Here is a 20,835-nt window from a genome sequence, read left to right on the forward strand (position 1 = left end):
CCCATTTCCCCAAAAAGGACACCAAACCTGGAGAAGGAAGGTGCCTTATCCCAGGTCATACAGTTAGTGACCTAAACAAGACTGAAATTATCAGCCTTCCTCTGATAGCAAGTGTTCAGGGAGTGGCTCTCCCACAGATCCTAACGGCTGCCCCATGGGAACAAGCGCCCAGTAGCCGCCAGGGCAGATCCCCAGGTCCCCGGGCTCCCCAGCTGGCATCTCTCCCTAGGTTGTAGCCATGAGCTGCCCCCACCCCCTCTCACCTGAGTCAGAGACAGGAACGAAACTGCCCTGTAAGTTGTTTATGTTCCAGTTAAAGGACTGAATTTTAGCCGTCGTCATTAGAAAGTGCACCCGCTGGCCCACAATAAATCATTTTGGGGCTTGGAGGACAGGATACAATTTGTCTCCATGTGGAGTGTACATAGCGATTATCTCAGAGGAGAAAAAAGCCTGCCTCCATTTCTTAAGAGGCTACAAGGGCCATTCAGCTGCAAAATGAATACTTCTTCCTTCCGGGCCCTCCTCCTCTCAGAGGGAGACCAGGATGGCCCTGGGCCCAGGGAGAGGCCGCCAGGGAGCAGGCTGAGCAGCCCCGCACATCTGGAAGCCAGGGCCTTTCCCTCCCTCCCTCCTCCTGCCCCCAGCCCTGCCGCCTCCTCCAAGTAAACACATAATTGAGAGCAGCACCTCTCCCTTACAGGAGAAGGGGGAAAGGTAGAACTAGTGTGTGACAACCATCCCCTCTCTGCCCCATGCCAGACACTTTGCCAGGCACTTTGCATTTGGTTGCTTCATTACATCTAGCTAGCTGGGTGGTACTGTTTGCATTTTACAGATAAGAAACTGATTCTCAGAGAGGTTGAGTAATTAGTCTGAAGTCACACAGCTAGCAAACACCAGCCAAAATAGAAACCTCTGGATTCCTTCCGATTTCCCAAGCCCTGCCAACTATTCAGTTTCTTTACACTTTTGTGTAGTTCCCTGTTTGGTACAAAGTGTGTAGAGAGGAGTAAGAATTTGCATGGAGAGGTGGAAGGAGGTGAAGACGTCTATTATGTCAGAAAGAGCAGTAGACTAAGAGTCAGAAGTTCTTGGCTGAGGTCTTGGCTTGGCTACTCTCATAGCTTGTGACTTTGGGTCAGTATCTTAAACTAACTGAGCCTTAGATTAGTCACATATGTACCATATATTTTCAGCGGGATTGTCGTATCCGCCCAGCTCTGCCCACTGGACAGCTGCAGGTGGGGTCGAATGAGGTGATGTTGAGGTGGTGCTTGGAGAGGGTCTTGGATGCAGATGGGTTTTGGGGGTGGTTCTGCAGGATCTAGTCGCCTTGCTGATAATGTGCTGTCCATTGCAAGGGACTCATTAAGCCCCAGCCTGAGGGCTGTACTGAGTTCAAAAGGCCTTGGTATCGTGATGACAAGGAATTCAGAGGGATGGGGCTGTGTGACCAGTAGGACAAACACTGTAAGAATGGGCTTGGATGCAGAAGGCCTGATGGGGTGAGGGTAAGGACCATCCTGGGGGCCAGAGTTGGGTATCTGCTCAAAACCTCAAAATCTCACTAAACTGAAATCTCAGGTCTGGTGGTGGAGGGGGATCCTTGAGGGAGACTCCACCCCCATCACATCCAAGGACCTGGGCAGTGGTGTCTGACCTTGGCCCTCACCCTCCCGCCATACCAGGGGAGTATTCAACCAGAGTCACTGGGAAGCCCCTGCTGGTAGGAGTCCGGGTCCAAGCCTGGGGTGGGGTGAGGCTGCGTAGGAACCAGGAGGAGTTGGATGATCAGGTAACTTACACTCTAGTAATGGGAGGGAGAAAATGGATACACCTTAACATAAGTGGCCAAGCATTAATCAGCAGTGTGGGAAGGCCGAGGGGAGATGGCAGTTGCTGTGAGAGCTGTTGTCATTCTGCATCTCAGCAGCCCAGCTGGGGAGGCACTGCCATCCCTGTGTTACAGAGAAGGAATGTCGCTGGCTGGGGTGTCCTGTAGGGACTCTCTGAGCCCAGCGCTCATCTCTGTTGCAATACAATGTCTTTAATAAAGTAGAGGAACTCTATTATCTTGGGGCCAGAAGGCCATCTATTCCCATCTATTGTTCCATGTTGCCCTGAACTAGAGGTCATCCATCTGAATCTGGAACCCTTCCAGGGATGGGAAGCTCATTACCTATCAAAGTTAACTTCCTTTTCCATCTCAGGCAGCTCTAACTATTAATAAAACTCTTCCTTTTAGGGAGCTCAAATGTGTCTCAGTCTTGGGCTGACTGCTCCTGAAAGGTTTAGAGAGAACCTAGTGTGTGTCCTGTCCTCACTACAACTAGCTGGGGGGAGTCCACCAGGCTCTGGACTGGCCTTGAGGGCCAGGGACAAAAGGCAAAGGACCAGATTTTCAGGTGACCTCTTGGCTGCCACACTGATTTCCCTTTGGGGTCTGAGCAGCCACTCCAGTCCTAGCCTCAGTGTAGCCTCCTCTCTCTGGCACAATAGGGAGGAGGCTTCTCTCTTCCCTCACTGCACACCCGTGCATCTGACCTCAGAATGAAGTCAGCTCCTTAGTAACCGTGGGTGGAGAGGTCAGACCTCAGGGGCCTGCAGATGCTCCACTTTGGCCCACAGTGTGTACCAGTGCCTGATCTGGCCTCCCAGGTCCTCCAGCTATCTATCTGCCACCCTCCAGAACAAATCCTCAGCACTGGCCAGCCCGTGCCCTCACTGCACCAGTGGGGCCAGGTGCACGCTCATAAGTTCCCTCTGTCCCCTCCTCCCCGTCCTCACCCCTGCCCAAGCCAGTGATTAGTAGCAGGGGCATCTTTAATGCAGATTGAATCAAGGCTTTACATCTGACAAGGCTTTACATCTGACTCCTAAAGTTTATTGGAAATCCAGAAATGATTTTGAAGAGACCACAAAGCAACAGGAGACAAATCACCAGAACGTTTTCTGGGCAATTGACTTGATGTCTTTAAAAAGTCAGTGTCACTTAAAAAAAAGAAAAAAAGAAAAAAAAAAAAAGGCTGGGGCTGTTTTAGATTTAAAAGAGCCAAAAAAAAAAAAAATCACAACTGAATGAAATATGTGGGAGCAATATAGTTACCAATCCTGGTTCACGATACAGAATAGCCATAAAAGGCATTTTGAGAAATTTAGAATATTGACTGAGTATGAGATGATATTGAGGAGTTGCTGATTTCCTTAGTGTGGTAATAGCGATGTTCTCATGTGGGAAATTGTCTCCTTTGTCGGAAACGCATGCTGATGTAATAAGGGAGCAGGAGTCATGTTGTTGGCAGCTTCCTTTCAAATGACTCCACAAAGCTAAAACAAAACAAAACAACACAAAACAAAACAAAAAAAAAAAACAGAAAGAAGTACATACGTACATACACACACACACTGAGGAGAAATGTGGCACAGAGTTAATGGTAATGGTAAGTGGCGGGTACCTATGGCACCATGCTCTCAGCGATTTTGTTTGCAAGTATTACATAAGAAGGGGGAGAAAACAGAATGTGGCCTGCAGAGTCAGAAAGAATGGCTTCACCTGAACGCTGTGCTTGCGCTCTGCCTGAACTTGGGCTGAGTCTCTTTCCCACCCTACACAACAAGGGCAGTCGTAGTTTCCACCTCATGGGGGACTGTGCACAGTCCACGTCCAGTGCTGGCAGATGGCCCCCTCCTCCATGAAGCCTACCCTGATGCCCCCTTCCCTGACTTCTCACTTGTCAAGCATGGGTTTCATCTCCTCCATTGGCTCATAAGATAATGGAAAGCGAGGTCTGAGTGCAATGTTTTCTCCATCGACTGGGCCCCCAGAAGCAGCAGTGGTATCTTATCTCAAATGGGACCTTATACCTACGCATCTTACTGTATTTCTTAAAACAACCACATAAAGTCAGAAATTATGGGCTTCATTTTAGAACATCTCGGAGAGGCAAAGTGTCTCCCCAAGGCCAGTAGGAGTTAGAATGGGGAGTGAAAACCCAGGTCCGCAGACTCCTGGTCCAGCGCTCTGCCAGGCACACTCGCTGTGGCTTTGTGTGGGGTGAAGGGGCGGGCCCAGGGATGAGGAACAGTCACCACCAGGGCCCCCTGGCCTCCTTCCCCAGCCCTTCCAAATGTCCAGCAGAAAGATCAGCCCCAGCCTACCAGCCGATGGGGAGAGGCCAGCACCAGCCATGCTGAGGACAAAGCCTTGGAGAGACGCTCTCTGTTTTCTCCAGGCTGCAGGCCAGGGCTGCTCTCCACAGAGATGCTCTGCCCTGGACCTTTGGAAGGGCAGTCAGATTCTAGCCAGGCCCTGAAGGCTAAGGTTGGGCTGGGCAAACAAGGGGGCAAAGGCATTCCGGGCCAGAACTGCACCAACAAGGAACAGGAGGAATGAGCAGGCTCGCCACCTCCTTTCTCTCTGGGGGACTGTGAAAGAGACAGAGTGAGTCCCAACACTCCTATATCAGATTGAATTTTTGCCAGGGCCACATACCACCAAAACCATATTTTTCATATTATATTTTTCTTTGAATTGATTCATTATTTTAAAATTTCGCTTTCTTAGTACTGAGGTCTGTGAAATCATAGACTTGGCACCCAAGTTGTATTTTTTTCTAATGCAAATTAAAATAAACACGTCACTAGTAAAATTAGAAACGTCATCTCTGTACTGTGGAAGGGGGCCATGCGTGACCCCCTGGGACTGCACTCCGGGCATCACTGATGTAATCCTAATAGGAGTTGGTTGGAAAGGCTTGCCTGAGGTCACACAGCCAGAGGTGACCAACCGGGCTCCTGCCCAGTGCGCTTGCCTCTCCAGCAGGACTTTGTCCTGAACAGTCTTGGGCAGAACTTGGCGGAGAGGGGAATGAGAAGGGGGTACAGTATGAGCAGAGGATGGGAGGAGAGTGACCAGGGACTGGAGAAGAGGGGGAGGTGGTCCAGAGCGCTGCCTAAAGAGCCCTGGGATTCTCCTCATTGGATCTGAACTTCTTCCTTCAATAAAGAGGCCTTTGTGGCTGAGCTCCTGGCTTCATTTAAATCAAACCCAAAGTTTTGTTTTCAGGCAAATTCCCAGGGTTGGTTTCCTGATTCTGTGGTGGTATTTCCTTTTGTTTTCTTCCCCTTGAAAATTTCACGTGAAGAAATTTCTGTCCTGAGATGAGGCGGAGACTCAAGTCGTATCAGGAGGTTTGGCAGGAAGGGGAGGGCATGGATAATGGCAAAGTTGGGCTAGAAGCATGTTCACTTCACAAAGCATTTATGGAGCTCCTGCTGTATGCCAGGTCCCTGGCTGGGGACTTGTGGGTGCTCATTGAACTTGGATGCATGTCTGTCAGAAGAGCACCTACTTGAGCTCCATCTGCCGTGGCACCTATTCATAGGGCTTCCCATAGGAGGCGCCATCCTACAGTAAAGCTGGACTCCCTGGTGGGCTGCCCATCCTGTCCTCCACCACCCACTCGTGCACATCCGTGTTCTCCATGGTGTATGCAGTCAGGCCCAGTTGGTCAGTAATTGGACCCTGTATCACAGATGATGGGGGGGAGGATGCCATTACATTCTCTGGGACAGGGGCTCACAAACGTCAGTGAGCTTCTCTCCCACTGGGGTGGGGAAGCTGGACTAAAAATGCCTATTTCTGGGCCCCATTCTCAAAATAATTGGATTCAGTAGGTCTGGACAGGGACCCAGGAATCAGCATTTCTAACAAATGATGTGAGCAACTCAGAAACCTCCCCCACCGTGGGTGATTTTGATACAGGTGATCTGTGAGACACACATTGAGAAACCTTGCTCCAAAGGCAGAGGAAGGACTCTGATTTCCAGTCAGGAGGCTTGTGTTCCTGGCCCTACTCATTAGCTGTGTGGCCTTGAACAGGTCACTTAACCTCTCTGGGTCTGGTGGTGATGATGATGATGATGATGATGTATAGAACTAAAAGATTTCTGAGGATGCACTTGTGGATTAGAAGCCTTCGAGAGACTCAGAGGAGGGTATGCTAGTGGGTGGTCGTGTTGCACATAGAGGGGGCCATCTTCCTCCCGGACCCCTCATTGTCAGAAGTGTTCTCTCTCTGGGTGAGCACCCTGCCTCCTCTGTCTGCACCTCCCATACTAAATCAAGCAAAGTTTCTGACATGCAAGAGGCAGCCCAGACATGTTGTTGGGTAGATGGTCTGCTCTGTCACATGGCCCGTCCCTTGGGAGTGAGAGGACCTGCCATCCTTTCTGCAAGGTATTTTACTGAAAGCAGGACACGAGTGAATGCCCTCATGCCACTTGCTGCTCTTTTGGGCTTTGTTGAAAGAGTGGCTCTTCCAGCACAGGGCCAGGCACTCAATTCTTGGAGGCCCCTTTCCTGCTTCCTACATGCTGCGGGTGGGCACTGAGCCTTGCTCACCCACCCCCCGCACCCCTGGAGACCAGCTTCCCTCCCGTGTGTGCTCAGCCCAGCCCTTCAGGAGGCAGTGGCCGGCCTGACCTTTGTCTCTCCTGGCCCCTCACAGATGTCCTGGCGTCCGCAATACCGCAGCTCCAAGTTCCGGAACGTCTACGGCAAGGTGGCCAACCGGGAGCACTGCTTCGACGGCATCCCCATCACCAAGAATGTGCATGATAACCATTTTTGCGCCGTCAATGCCCGTTTCCTGGCCATCGTCACCGAGAGCGCAGGAGGTGGCTCCTTCCTTGTCATCCCTCTGGAGCAGGTAGGAGCCCCACAGCTCCCCAGCCCTCGCTGCAGCCCCAGGGTGGAGAGAAGCCCTGTTTGGTCACCTTTGGTCTTGTTGCCCCTATTTCTCTCTGCCTCTTTGTTTTTACTTCCTCATCATGTATCCAGTAGCTGTGCTTTCCCCAGGGTTTTCCTGGAAGTCACCAGAACAAGTACAGGCCAAGATCCAAGAGACCTGGGTCTATTCCCAGAGCTCCCCGAACTTGAACAGATCACTTGCTTTGGGGTACATGGGGTTCCCATGAACCCCGAGAGATCGCATCATCAGATCCAGCTTTACAATTCCGTGTCCTGGATGTCCCTTTTTGGCTTGGAGCTGGAGGGGATAAAGAGCCAGCACAGGCACGCTAGGCATCTGCAAAAATGGCACACTTGTTAAAAAACAACTTTTTGAGCTCTCCATTGAGGGACTAGAAATAATTTACCTTCTCCATCATCCCCCATCTCCCCTCTAAAAGCTTCCCTCCCCTTCTGTGGCTGCCTCCATGAATAGAGCAAATTAAATCTGCAGAGCCTAGATCATGAAATTTTGAAGCTCTGCCATTCAGGCAGAATCCCTGGAGGCCCGTGGGAGGTCACGCGCCTCAGGGAAAGTGCTCGCTGTCAGTCCCACTTGTTTATGGCTGAGCTCTCCCTCCCCGGCCTGACTCATCTCCCCTCCCACCCTCCGAGGAACGCTCAGGGAGAGGAGGAGGTACACGCCAAAGGAGGCCTTGGTGCTCCAAACCCTCAGCGGGTGGTGGAGGGTGGATTTTTCCAGTCTCACGTACCCCACCATGGGGGAGCACACATTTAGGAAAGCTTTAGGTCAGATCCTCCCTTCCACCGAAGGGGGCAGATGCAGTGACAGTGACTCAGAGCCTGATGCACAGAGAGGTCCAAGGAGCTGTGGACCTAGCGGCAGGAAGTCTAGGTTCTAGTGGGGCTCTGCCAATCACCAGGATTGTGACCCCAGACATGTCACTTAACCTCTCTGCACTTTATTTTCTGTGATGGTAAATAGTTCCCTTCCACCTGCATCACAATGTTGGCATCGAGGCAGGTAATGGACAGAAAGCTCCTTGAGAACCACATAACATGTTAAAGATATTTGGGTACCTTTTGGGGAGTATCGTTAGCTCTACTTGTCGACTTGGCAAATGCCCTCAGCAGCTCTGTGTATTGGGAAGGATTCTGAAATGTAGCTTGCCTCCTCTCCTGGGCCAGATGGGCTCAGATATCTGTCCACTCAGGGAGCAGCTCAGCTCCAGCTACTGCAGGCCTGCAGGTCCCCAGCAACATGTGGGCTGGTTCTTCCTGGGGCTCCAGCCCATTGCCGGCACCCTGCCATATTCCTCTACATGGCTTTCAAAGGTCACCAGTCAATGCCTCACACCATCACAAAAATTAATTCCAGATGGACTGACTATCTAAACATTAAAAAATAAAAAGAAAAGCTGCAAATGTATTAGAGGAAAATAAGGTATTTTTAAAATCACACAGGAAGGAAAGGCTTCCTAAGCCAGGTAAGAATCCATAAAACCGTAAAGGAAATGATTAATAGATTAGAATAAATTTTTTAAAAGATAATTTTTGTACTTCAGTGAGACATGTAAGCAAAATTAAAAGGCAAGCTACATAATTGAGTAGAATATTTGCAATATATAACAGATGAAAGATGCATGTCCAGAATATACAAAGAGTTAAGAAAAACCAATAAGACAAAGGACCCAATTAAAAAAAAGAAAAAGAACCCAATAGAAAATGGGCAAAGAATATGAATAAACAAGTCACAGAAAATAGTATATACCTTTTTTTTTTTGTCTTTTTGTCTTTTTAGGGCCGTGCCCGTGGCATATGGAGGGTCCCAGGGTAGGGGTCTATTGGAGCCACAGCTGCCAGCCTATGCCACAGCCACAGCAATGCCAGATCCAAGCCACATCTGCAACCTACACCACAGCTTACGGCAATGCTGGATCCTCAACCCACGGATCAAAGCCAGGGATGGAACCCGAAATTCCATGGTTCCTAGTCAGATTCATTTCTGCTGCGCCACAGTGGGAACTCCACAAAATATATCTTTTACACTACTAAGTAGAAAAAGATTTAAAAGAGTCATAGTTGTTGGTATTGCCAAATGTGTGAGAGAGCAGGCACTCAAATATACTGTAAATGTGTTTGATGTATTTATTTATTTATATATTGATTTATTTTGCTTTATTTTATTTATTTATTTTTTTAGGGCTGCACCCATTGCACATGGAGGTTACCAGGCTAGGGGTTTAATCAGAGCTACAGCTGCCGGCCTTCACCACAGTCACAACAACACCAGATCCGAGCCATGTCTGTGACCTACACCACAGCTCACGGCAACGCCAGGATCCTTAACCCACTGAGTGAGGCCAAGGATCAAACCCACAACCTCATGGTTCCTATTTAAAGATGCGTTTCCACTGGCCCAGAAATTCTGCTTCATGGAATCTAATCTACAGAAATACTCCCAAGTAGATACATTTTTCAAGTCTGCAGCATTTTTTGTGCTCGTTTTTTTTTTTTTTTTTTCTACAGACATCGATTTTTTATTTCCTACAGAAATCAAATTTCTCAAATGACTCGGAAGTTTCTAAACTCCTCCCAGTTTCTGTAGTGGTACCAAAAGGTCTTATACCATCCATAGCACTGCCCTAGAACATGATCAGAGTTCATAAACCCTTCATGGACAGCAGAAAAAAAAGCATCTCTACAGAGCGTGAAGTCTCTCTCTATATGGAAAAATATGTATCTATACACATACATATATATTCAGTGTACACATAGTTTTTCAATTTTATGTGTTCACATTCTGTAATACATTTTGTTGAATCTGATTAGTAATGCACTGATAGTGATGGCTCCCCTTCCAGTTGGTTTCTGTTGTTTTCTCTTATTTCAGGAAGTTTTCACTTTTTATAGGTACTTGATGATTTGTGCAGCACTTTTTATGATAGCGAAAATTGGAAGGAATCTGCAGATCCATCAGTAAATAAATGGGTCAACAAATAAGGGGGCAACCACACAAAGGGGTGCTATGCAGTCACCAGAGGTGATGATGTAGAGTAGTTGTTCTCAAGTATTCAGCCTCAGAATCACTTGACGCTATTGAGGACCCCAACCAACTTTTGCTTATATAGCTGTGGTCTATTAATATTTAGTATATTCACAATAAAAAGGAAGTAATTTCAAAAATGTGTATTTGTTGTAGGCTTTTTTTTTTTTTTTTTTTTGCTTTTAAGGCCTCACCCGTGGCATATGGAGGTTCCCAGGCTAGGGGTCTAATCAGAGCTACAGCTGCTGGCCTACACCACAGCCGCAGCAACACAGGATCCAAGCTGTGTCTGTGACCTACACCACAGTTCATGGCAACACCAGATCCTTAACCCACTGAGCGAGGCCAGGGATCGAACCTGCAACCTTGTGGTTCCTAGTCCGATTCGTTTCCACTGTGCCATGGCAGGAACTCCAAAAATATGTTTGTTAATTCACCTAATAATAAACCCATTTCTTATCCTCCCCAAAACATATTTTTATGAAAAATAATTATATATTTTTTAAAAAATTAACAAGGACACAGCTCTGTATTTTTGTAGATCTCTTTAAATTAGTCTGACTTAATAAAAGATGCCTGGATTTGCATATCTGCTTCTGCGTTCAACCTGTTGCAAAATTGCACATCGTACAGCCTCTGGAAAATTCCACTGTACACTCCTGAGAGAGATGAGGATGAAAAGACAAGTACTGTATTATTATGAAAATGGTTTTAACCCAACAGACTCCCTAAAAAAAGTCTTGTGGCTCCCCAGCGGTTCCTAGACCACACTTTGAGAACCACTGAGGCAGGGCTTATTTAACGAGAAAAAATGTTATCACCTACTGTTAACTGGGGGGAAAATAAGGTAAAATCTGATTAATCACATTAAAAAATATCCATCTAGCCATCCACCTATCTGGAAAAGACCGGGAAAATATACACCTAATGTTAAAAGTGGTCATCTCTGAGTATTGGGATCCTGAGTGTTCTTTCAGTTTCTTCTTTTTTCCTTAGCTGTATTTTCTAGAGATTTTTTAGTTGAAGACTTAATATTTTGTACTTGAGAAAAATAAACAAATAAAAGCAATTTGTTGACGTGAAGAGGGAGCCCCTGAGGTATCAGAGGCCAAGGAGCCCAGAGTGGAGTCTTGGTGGTGCACTCTTCTTATGTGTGTGACAAGTGTTTTCTCCCAGAGAAATGCACACTTATGAGCTGACTGGAGAAAATGCTAGCAAAATGCAAGTCCCCATAGTGAGAGTGAGGGTCTGGAGAGTGGGGGCAAAACAGCACCTGGATCTGAGCATTTTGTGTCGTCCAAACCAGGACCCCGGTGGCAGACTCTGTGGAACAAGGTCCTGCGCTCAGAGAGGGGCTGCTTAGGAACTAGGCCGACTCCTGCTTTCCCTGCTGTGTGGGCCCCGGCTGTCAGCCTCCTGCCCCCTGTGGCAGGGATGAGCCCGCTCTTGGGGGTCAGCTTATCTGGGGGGCTGAGGGCTGGGGGGCTAACAAATAGCAATAACAATAATGGCAAATTCAGAACCCCCTCATTATCCGTCAACAAGAGAGATGAGCTTGTCCATGTGGGTCGATTTTCTAGGAAGAAGGTTATGTTATTTTTGTTTCAGGGTTTTTTTTTCCCCCCTTATAGATAGAAATCTCTCTAAAAACAGTTTCCTGTATAATTCAGCACAAACACAGCAAAGATTTTGGCCACTTCTTGGCGAGTCCTAATCCTGGCTTGGAGCGTAATCATGAGCCGTGAACTCACAGTGGCACACTTTTGTCGCTACAGCGCATAGCTCCAGACTATTTTCCTGAGCAACCAGAAGGCCACAGAACACTGTTGGCTTTTGTGGTTCTTTTCTAAATCTTTGGCCATCTGCTGTCAAATGTCCTTCCCATTCCTTTGTTGCTTCTCTGCCTGGCCCCCCAGATCCCCGCCCTAAGACTGAGCCCAAGGCCCCTCTTCCAAGAGCTTCTCTTCCTTCGTTGAGTTTCCCTCAAAGCCAGCTAGCCTGAGACTTCAATATTTGTGATTTAAAACTTTTCCCCAGGGTAGGAAGCCCATCCTCAGCAACTACACGCCTTGCCTGTGTGCAGCGCTCCAGTCCAACATGCTCTGTCTTAATCACTCCTCTTGGGGGTTAAGTAGAGCCATCCCCATTTTACAGTTGGGGAAACTGAGGCCACAGAGATAGGTAGATTGTCAGTCAGTGCAGAAGCTGGACCTGGAACAAGCTCACGTATTTCTGAACCTGTGATTTTTTCCGCTGCCCGTGACCCTGATGGACAGGGAAGTTCTGGCTGGGCTGGCCCATCTCGAAGGCGCTCCTCCTGTTCAGGCTGCTATAGCGAAGGCCGGAGCCTGTTTTTTCCCTAGTTAACATTCAACCACCGGCCCTCTTCTCTCTGGAGTGGAATGTTAAGCTGCAGATGGGGGAGCAATCAAGCACCCTGATTGCCTGGCACAGCTGGAGGGACCTTATGAATATTCCAGAGACCAGGCATGGTGCCCAGAGGCTTGATTAACCACTTAGGCCTCCCCAGGTACACACCGCCTCTTTCCTGCTGCACCGCACCAAGCCCACCAACCTGCCTGCCGCCTCCACATCCAGGCCCACGAGCAGGCCAAAGCCGGAAGCAGTCTGGCATGCTTAAGCTTTTGCTTGCTACCTGTTACCCCGTTGGCATCTGGTAGAAAGGAAAGAAACCTGGCTGGGGCATTAGGGACCTGGAACCTCCTGGGAAACCCACAGTTCTTAACCCTGCTTATGCGCTAGAATCATCTGGAGAGCTTTTGAGGGTCTAACATGTCAGCTCTTTTTGAATCTCACCTCGAGTCCCATGATGTAAGTACAGTTATTCTTCCCATTTTACAGATGAAGAAACAGAGGCTTGGAGAAGTCAAGTAATACCTTCAAGATGATACAGCACACAGTGGCAGAATTTAAAGCCAGGGCTCCCCTAGCCTCATGCCAGCCCACCTTGCAGAGGGATAGAGCAAGATGGGTGGCTAGATGTGCCTTGTATTATTATCAGTCATTTGATCATCTCCAAGGATTTCCTTGAACGTGAATTCAGCTTCTGTGATGTGCCGATGCCTCATGTATTCATCTTTTCTGGAAGACAGGAAAGCGGGCATTTCCTAGGCAGGGGAAGCTTCCTCTCTGAAGGACATAAGCAACCATTTCAGTTAGCAAGGAGAGAGGATGGGAGGAGGTGTCCTGGAGCAGGCGACCACACAAGAGAGCATTACTCCTTCAGTCGTGGGGCATGCACTGGGCATTCAGCCCCGTGCCAGGAACTGGAGACCCAAGTAGCAATGGGTCTTGTCTCTGAAATGTGCAGAGGGCATCCCATTGGTGGGCCAGGCAGGTGGGAGTTCTCTGAGAGGGTCCTGCCCATGTCTTGCTCAAGGGACCAACTCCATGGTGCATGGAGGGAGCTATTGAACATGTCCATCTTAACTGCCTCCTGCCAGCACTTCAAAATGATGGGCATTAATTGCATTCTCCAGCAACTGAAGTCTCTAGTTAATTTATGTTCAGATTTAGCTGCATATAATATAAATAACCCAATTCGGGGCTTGGGATGCTGGGCTTGGTCTCCAGAAAGAGGTCCCTCCTCCCCCCCATATAAACCCTGTGGCCTTCTCTCTTTTTTTTGCCTTTTTCTGTGGCCACTCCTGAGGTTCCCAGGCTAGGGGTCTAATCAGAGCTGTAGCCGCCGGCCTACTCCGCAGCCACAGCAACATGGGATCCAAGCCGCATCTGCAACCTACACCACAGCTCATGGCAACGCCGGATCCTTAACCCACTGGAGCAAGGGCAGGGATCGAACAATCCCAGTCGGATTTGTTAACCACTGTGCCATGATGGGAACTCCCCCTGCGGGCTTCTCTTTCCCCTTCTACATTTGCTTAGTCTCAACAACCTAGTGGCAGAAAATGTCCCTGTGGGTCTTGGGGCTGAGGTGCTACCTTGTCCTCTCCCAGCCCGATCACTGTGGCCTCATCTTGCTTATTCTCCTGTCTCTGGTATTCAAGGGTGGAGACCTAACCAGGGCTGGGCAGTTGCCCCTGGTCTCTCCAGCCCTACAGGGTTGGGTGGTGGCATTGGGCTGGGGGAGAAAGGTAGCCAAATCCACAAGACCTCTCAGTGAGGAGAGAAGAGCCCTGGAACAGGAGAGCAGCACAAAACAGAACTAAGAGATCAGGTTCTAGAAGCAGACGGTCCTTGCTTGAACCTCTGCCTTGCCACTCAGTTGCTGTGTGACCTTAGGTGAGTCACTTAACCTTCCTGTGCCCTAGTTTTCCTTTCTGTAAAATGATGGGGTTGGACCACATAATCTCTGGAATTCAGTTTCGCTCTCACATCCTGTTCCCTTCTAACACCATTTTATGCAAATATGTCCTTATTCATGTGCTGGTAGGCACTGTGCAGAATATAGGAATGGCTCGTTCTCATTCCTCAAGGCCCATCTCAAATGAGGCCAGCTCCGTGAGGCCTTCCCCACCCCAATATCCATCGGAGGCATTTTACGTCTATCGCTAAAAGTCCTGTCTACATGATTCCTTCTTTATCAGGTGGTTGGTCCATCCACGTATCGATCTATCCACCCATCCAACTGCCCACCCACTCACCTATCCATCCATCCACTCACACACCCACTCACCCATGCATCCTACAAATGTTTATTGAGTGCCTGCTGTTTCTGTCACAGTTCTAGAACTGGGGATGCCACAGTAAACAAGACCATGTCTCCAGCTGCATGGATTGTGCAGTCCAGTTAGCTGCCTTGATTAGCCTGAGAGCCCCTGAGGGTGAGGCCATGTCTGATTTGTACAGGGCCTGCACACAGCATGGGGCCAGCCAAAGCCCAGGTCTCAAGACACCATGCCCATCTCCCCAGCTCGGGTTTTCTCTCTGCTGGTTCTGGGAGCCCATCCCCTCTAGGCCCCAGAACAGTGCAGTGCCCTGCAGGGGCTTCCCAGACGGAAGGGGGGCCGCATCCTCCCCTAAAAAAAAACCTTAGAACATTATTGCCTGACCCAGCTGCTCTGACTCTGGCATTGAACCCAGACACGGGCAGACCAGTTAGCTCCATGACTCACGGTATGTTTGAGGCCTAACATTAAACGGAGGGGGCAAGTGCCCAGCTCAGTGCTGAAGACTATAATCAAATCTGACTTTTTTTGCTCACCCAGAGCTTCTGCTTCCATTCCAGATTTCTGTATCTGTCTCCCCAGCACTCCCCAAAGTCAGCTCTGTGCTTCTCAATCCTTCTTTCTCCCCTAAAAAAGCCCCAAATCGTCATCCCTGCTCCCCTCCACAGAGAGGTCTCCCCTCTCCTGAGGAATTCAGAGAGACTTTTCCAAATCCATTTTTCAGATCTTTCCTCAATCGGGCTTTGTTCTTCTAGCTGCCTTCTGCTTCGTGCAATTTGCATCTCAAAGCCTGTGACAGCCTGCGTGTACAGTAACTGACTTTGGAAAAGGGGGAGAAGGCGCTGGAAAGAGAGACAAGTCACAGCTTCCTTCCATTTGTCTGAGGCCTGAGATTGACAGCCCCGCTTGGTGTTTTTTCCTTTTTTGGAAGAATGATGGCTTATTTTGGGGGAAAGTGAAGGCAGGCTTTTTAGCAGAAGTGGAAGTGTTGCTCCCTTATTTTATTTCTCAGTTACGGGATGGGGCCTCCTCTCTGGATTGGAGGTACGTGGATCAGGGATGCAACCTGGCTGGTGGGGATCCTGGGGTCAGAGTCCATCCCTCTGCTTTGGGGCCAGGGCTTCCGCTAGCTTCATTCTTCCTTTTCCTAGTAGAGCCAGTGAGGCTGGACGGGGCAGGGACTGGTTCACGAGGACTCTGTGAACTCAGGCCATGCACACTACCCTGCCCATAGGCACCAGCCCAACTCCAGACCAGTGTGCCCATTAGCTTGGTCTTGTCCCCATTTTCCTTCTAAGGGCTGGAGACTCTGCCCCTGTAAAAATCATACCTACATCCCTTAGCTGGGAACCTAGGCACATACCCTCTCTGTGCCTCATTTTCTCTATTTGTGAAATACCATTGGTGCTTGTTTCTCAGGTGCTGTGATGATTAAATAAGATGCTGTGTCAAGCAGTTAGCATGTCAGCCTGGCACATAGTGTGTGCTCTGGATGCAGGAGCTTTGGTGATGCCAAGGACTTCACCCATCCCCTCCTTTCCTCAGTCCACCCGGGCCCAGAAATTGCCCATGGGCTTCTGAGCCCACAGTCAGAAAGCAGGGAGGCTTGTCTTTGGCCTTCCTTCTACTATCTCAGTTGTCTGGTACAATCCCTGAGCATTCTTAGCAGTGACCGCCTACCCTGCCTAAAGGAGGAGGCGCCCACAGGCCTCCAGGGGGGCACAGTGATGTAACTGTACCAGGCTGAGTGCCTGGAGGAAGAGGATCTGGGGAAGAGCCTGGGCCTGCTTTGATGCCCTGATCAGGCACCTCTGCAGTCAGCCTGCTGGTCTGGAGTCCGCCTCTCGGCCAGGATTAAAGGAGATATGGCATGCAGCGGCCTACTATAGTGTCTGGTGTACAGCCATGCTCAGTAAAGCCACTCTGTACTGCTTCTCTTATTACAACTACTGAATGTGCGATTCTGTGCCCTGAGCCTGAGGCCACATGATCCTCACAGCCCATGCCCCTCTCCCTGGTACCCCAATTCCAATCTCACAGGGACACAGTACAGGAGTCAGAAGAGACTGGAGAGATCCTGGCACCAAGAAGAAGGGTCTTGGAGTTCCCTTCATGGCTCAGTGGTTAACAAATCTGACTAGGAACCATGAGGTTTTGGGTTCGATCCCTGGCCTTGCTCAGTGGGTTTGGGGATCCGGTGTTGCCATGAGCTGTGGTGAAGGTCGCAGACGTGGCTCAGATCCCACATTGCTGTGGCTGTGGTGTAGGCCGGCGTCTATAGCTCCTATTCGACCCCTAGCCTGGGAACCTCCATATGCCGCGGGATCGGCCATAGAAAAGACACAAAAAGCAAAAAACAAAACAAAACAAAAAAAACGGCCCCTGTGTATTTTCCCAGGAATCCTTGCTCTCAGCCACTTCCCAGAGCCCTAAATCTGACCTACTAAAGTGTTGGTGACGACAGTGGCTTACTTTACCAAAGGCATTTGCACTTGGTTAAAGTTACAGGGAGTTTTAAGGAGACCAGATGCTTAAGACCCAAAGGCAAGTGTTGCTAACAGTGGAATTTCACAGCCTACAGGGGATCTGTTCACTCAAGGCAGCCATCCTCATGCCCTGTTCTGTCACTAAGGCTGTAGTTTCAGAAGCTCCCTCTTCCTATGTCCATGGGCTCCCACATCTCCTGGAGCAAAAGTGGTATAGGGTCCCTGAGGGGTATGGGGAGTGGAACTTAGGTGGCCTGCTTGAAGCACAACATCTCCCTGGGGCCCAGTGGGGCCCCGAGGCCTTGGCCAAGACCCCTACTAATTGGCCCCATTTTTTAACTGCTTCCAGGACAGTGTGTTTTAGTGTCTCCAGAGAAACTCCAGGCCTGATTTAGTCCTCAGACTGTTTCCTTTTCAAGTCAGGCTTCCTCAAGTCCTTACCCCCAGCCCCAGCCCCATCCCCATCCCAAGGCTCTGAAAGAGCCAGGACATCTTGATTGGGATGGGGTGAGAAAGCTCACAACACTCAGCCTCTTCAGACAGGAGTCTGCTCTGAGGCATCAGCTAGCATGACGCTAGCCTGTCCTCCCTGCTTTCCTCTCTACTCAACCAAGACCTTGATTTTAGTTGCTAAGCAACCTGTGCCTAAGTTTCCAAGTGGGTCATCCCTCAAGTGAACGCAGGAGGGGGAAGGCAGGGGTGGCAGTGCTTAGAAGTCTGCCTTTTGTAGATGGAGACACTGAGGCCCAGGGAGGGCAGTGGACTTGGTCAAGGTTGCACAGCTAGTTAGTGCCCCGTGTGTCAGATGATCAGTTGGGGCAGCAGACTCTCAGGATCCCATTCCCCTCTCCCCACCCCCACCAAGAAAACCACCCAGGCGGCGGCAGCAACACCTGAAGGACTTTTCATGAGAGGCTTCCATCCACCCAGACAGGGAGGCAGGATGCCCAGTGATGAGGCATGAAGGCTCTGGCATGGGCTGGCCTGGATTCAAGTCCAAGCTCCACCTATGCCTATGCCTCAGTTCCGTCATCTGCAAAATGGGAGAAATGCTTAGTCTCAACCCCAAGACTATTCTGAGGATTCAGCGAGGTGTTACATAAAACCTGGGAGGGTGATTGGCACAGAGCAAGCCTCCCTCTGTGTGTGGGCTTCCCACCTGGGGTGCCAGCCCCTCCACCCCCCCCCCCCCCCCCCGGGCTCACTCCTTTATCTCAAGGGAGTTCAGCCTCCATTTTATCAGGCTTATGAGGTTACCTATCTAGAACAAAAGTTTTCAGACTTTAATTTTCAACCGTGGAACGTTTTGTTCAAATAAAACAGGTTCTTAGCTTCTGAGGACAGCAGGATAGACCCCTTTGGCTGTTTGGAGAAGCCTATGGACTCCTTTGTGGAACAGTTTTTAAGTACATGCAATAAAATATATAGGACTACAAAGAAACCAATGTTATTGAAATTTAGTTATCAAAATGAACATCAGAATTATGACACAGTAGTTAGTCAATGTGCTTTTTTCCCCCTTTTTTGACCGCCTTACTTTTACCCAGAGGCATCAGAGTTCATAGTCCAAAGTCCACAGTACAACCAATTTATCAACAACATCCCTGTGTACTCAGTTTTTCTTCCTCCTACTGCAGAGCTTTGGAAAAAAGAAGGTGTCTGTATATTTTTCACAGCTAAGAAGCAGCAGTGTGTATCTGGGTGTTCGCAGTAAAATGAGACTAAATGATCAAAGGCAATAGAGCATTTTTTTTTTTAATTTCTTTTTTGGCCACCCCATGGCATGTGGGGTGTCTGGGCCAGGGATCAGGTCCGTGCTGCAGTTGTGACACAGCTGCGGCAATGCCAGATCCTTTAACTCACTGTATCAGGCTGGGGCTCGAACCTGTATCCTGGTGCTGCAGAGACACCATTGATCCCGGTCCACCACAGCAGGAACTCCAATGTGCTTTTATATCAGTGCATTAAACAAATAACATGATCAAGTGGACAGTCTTATCAGTACTGTAATTTCAAGGCAATGATGAGCATAAACAATATTTGAGATCGCAGTAACAGGATAAGGCAATCCGAAGATATCTGTGATTCTACTGATGAAAAAGTTATAGGTTCAGTTAATGCTTCTGGGGTTTGTTGCCAGATTTACGAACAAAGGACATACTAAATTTCAGTTAGAAGCTAGTGAAAATACAGATGTGATTTTTCTCCTAGCCAAGCTCACAGACCTCCTAAAGGGTCTATGGACCCAGGTTAAAGACCCCTGAAAATAAAATCACAGGCAGGTTTTAACTGGATAAAATCAAAACAAGCACAACTGCTCCGGTGGAAGCTTGTTGGGGCGGGGGAAGTGCAAGCTGCCTGAGCACCCCTTTACCCCGTGAGACGCCCCCAAAACCTAAGCTTTGCTGGCAGTGGGGAAGCCTGACTTCTCTGCATGGTTCTTTGTGACCTTGGGCAAGTCCTTTCTGGGCTTCAGTTGCCCCATCGGTGAAATGACATGCCAGACCCGTTGTCCTCTGAGGTCTTTGCTGTCCAGCTCTCATGTGCTGGGAGTCTGTGTTTCTCCTCCCCTGGAGACAAAAGCCTCAGAAGCGAGGGTCTGCAGGAGCCCTGGACCAGGGAGAGGGAACAGCTGGGGCCAGGCTGGCCGGCTCCCAATTGTTCAAGGGAGGAGGAGGAGGAGATGCGCGGTGCTCTCCAAAGTGACAGCTGGGTGAGCCTGGCTGGGGGCCTCATCCTCGCCTGCCATCTGTGCCTCCTTCCAGAGTGGGGGAGGGGGGTGTGGATGGGGCCCGAGGCCAAACAACAACCTGGTTGGGAGGGGGAGGGGCTGCCCGAGAAAGAGCCAAGGAAGAGCGTGGTTGCTTACTCTTGGGTGCTTAACTCTTTCTGCCCTCTCTCTTCCCACCTCCTCTTCCAGAGTTCTGGACAGGAGGGTACACAGCCCTGGTAGGCTACTTCATGGCTGTGTGACCTTGGACAGCTTACTCAACCTCTCTGAGCTTCACTTTCTTCCACTGTCCAATAGACATCATTCCTCAGACTCCTCGTTGGAGTGGGAATGGGGTTTAAATAACATGGAGTAGATCAAGTACCCCAACACAGTGCTGCTGACAGTGGTAGGTACTTCCTGTGTGCTCAGTGCTACCAGCCATCCCCAAGGGCTTGCACCTGAGACAATGAAAACCCCTGCTGGTTGGAATGCAACACGGAGGACCCCCAGTGAGACAGGGCCCAGGTCTGGGGGTGCTCCCTCCTCCTTAGACCTGGGGACTTAACTTCATCTCCTCCACACCTGTGCTCCAGTTCGTCCCTCCTCTGGGCTGCCCTTTCTCAGCAATATCCACATGTAGAAAATCTTACCTACTTGGAATAACATCTATTTATTAGTATTTCTTTTCAGATAGTTAAAATCTTCGTGTAGTTTAAACTTCAAGAGCAGAGGACATACAATGAAAAGTCTGCCTCGCACACTTAGCTTCCAGTTACTCCATGCTTCTACCAGGAGGCAACCAGTGCTCAGTTTCTCAAATGTCTTTTCTGAAATATGTATATATATTCACACACACACACAAACACACACACATGTCCCTTTTTACACAAAGATGGCGTGCTACTTATGTTGTTCTCAGTGTATCTTGCTTTTTTGTGTGTAATTATATATCTTGGAGAGATATGTAATTCATGTCAAATACAAAACATTTCCTTGTCCATTTTTACAGCTACACAGGATCCCCTTGTTTGGATGCACCATCATTTGTTGAGCCATATATTGCCTACTGATGTGTGTCTAGATTGTTTCCAAACTCTGTCACACACAGTGCTGCGGAGACTAATTGTGGACACAACTTGTTTCACATATCTGTGGAAGAAATTCCTAGAATTTGAATTGATGATTTA

The 20,835-nt window shown here is 49.1% G+C and overlaps 1 protein-coding gene across 4 annotated transcripts in view; it reads left to right on the top strand.

The window, feature by feature from the left end:
• CORO2B (coronin 2B) overlaps positions 1 to 20,835 on the top strand; it is a 143,805-nt gene that overhangs the window by 67,778 nt on the left and 55,192 nt on the right. For all 4 annotated transcript variants that reach the window (XM_047767168.1, XM_047767164.1, XM_047767166.1 and 1 more), the window contains exon 2: positions 6,513 to 6,713. In XM_047767168.1, the coding sequence (XP_047623124.1) occupies positions 6,513 to 6,713 (201 nt within the window). The remainder of the gene's footprint in view (positions 1 to 6,512; positions 6,714 to 20,835) is intronic.

Source organism: Phacochoerus africanus, chromosome 2, assembly GCF_016906955.1.
Source record: "Phacochoerus africanus isolate WHEZ1 chromosome 2, ROS_Pafr_v1, whole genome shotgun sequence".
NCBI classification, from domain to species: domain Eukaryota; kingdom Metazoa; phylum Chordata; class Mammalia; order Artiodactyla; family Suidae; genus Phacochoerus; species Phacochoerus africanus.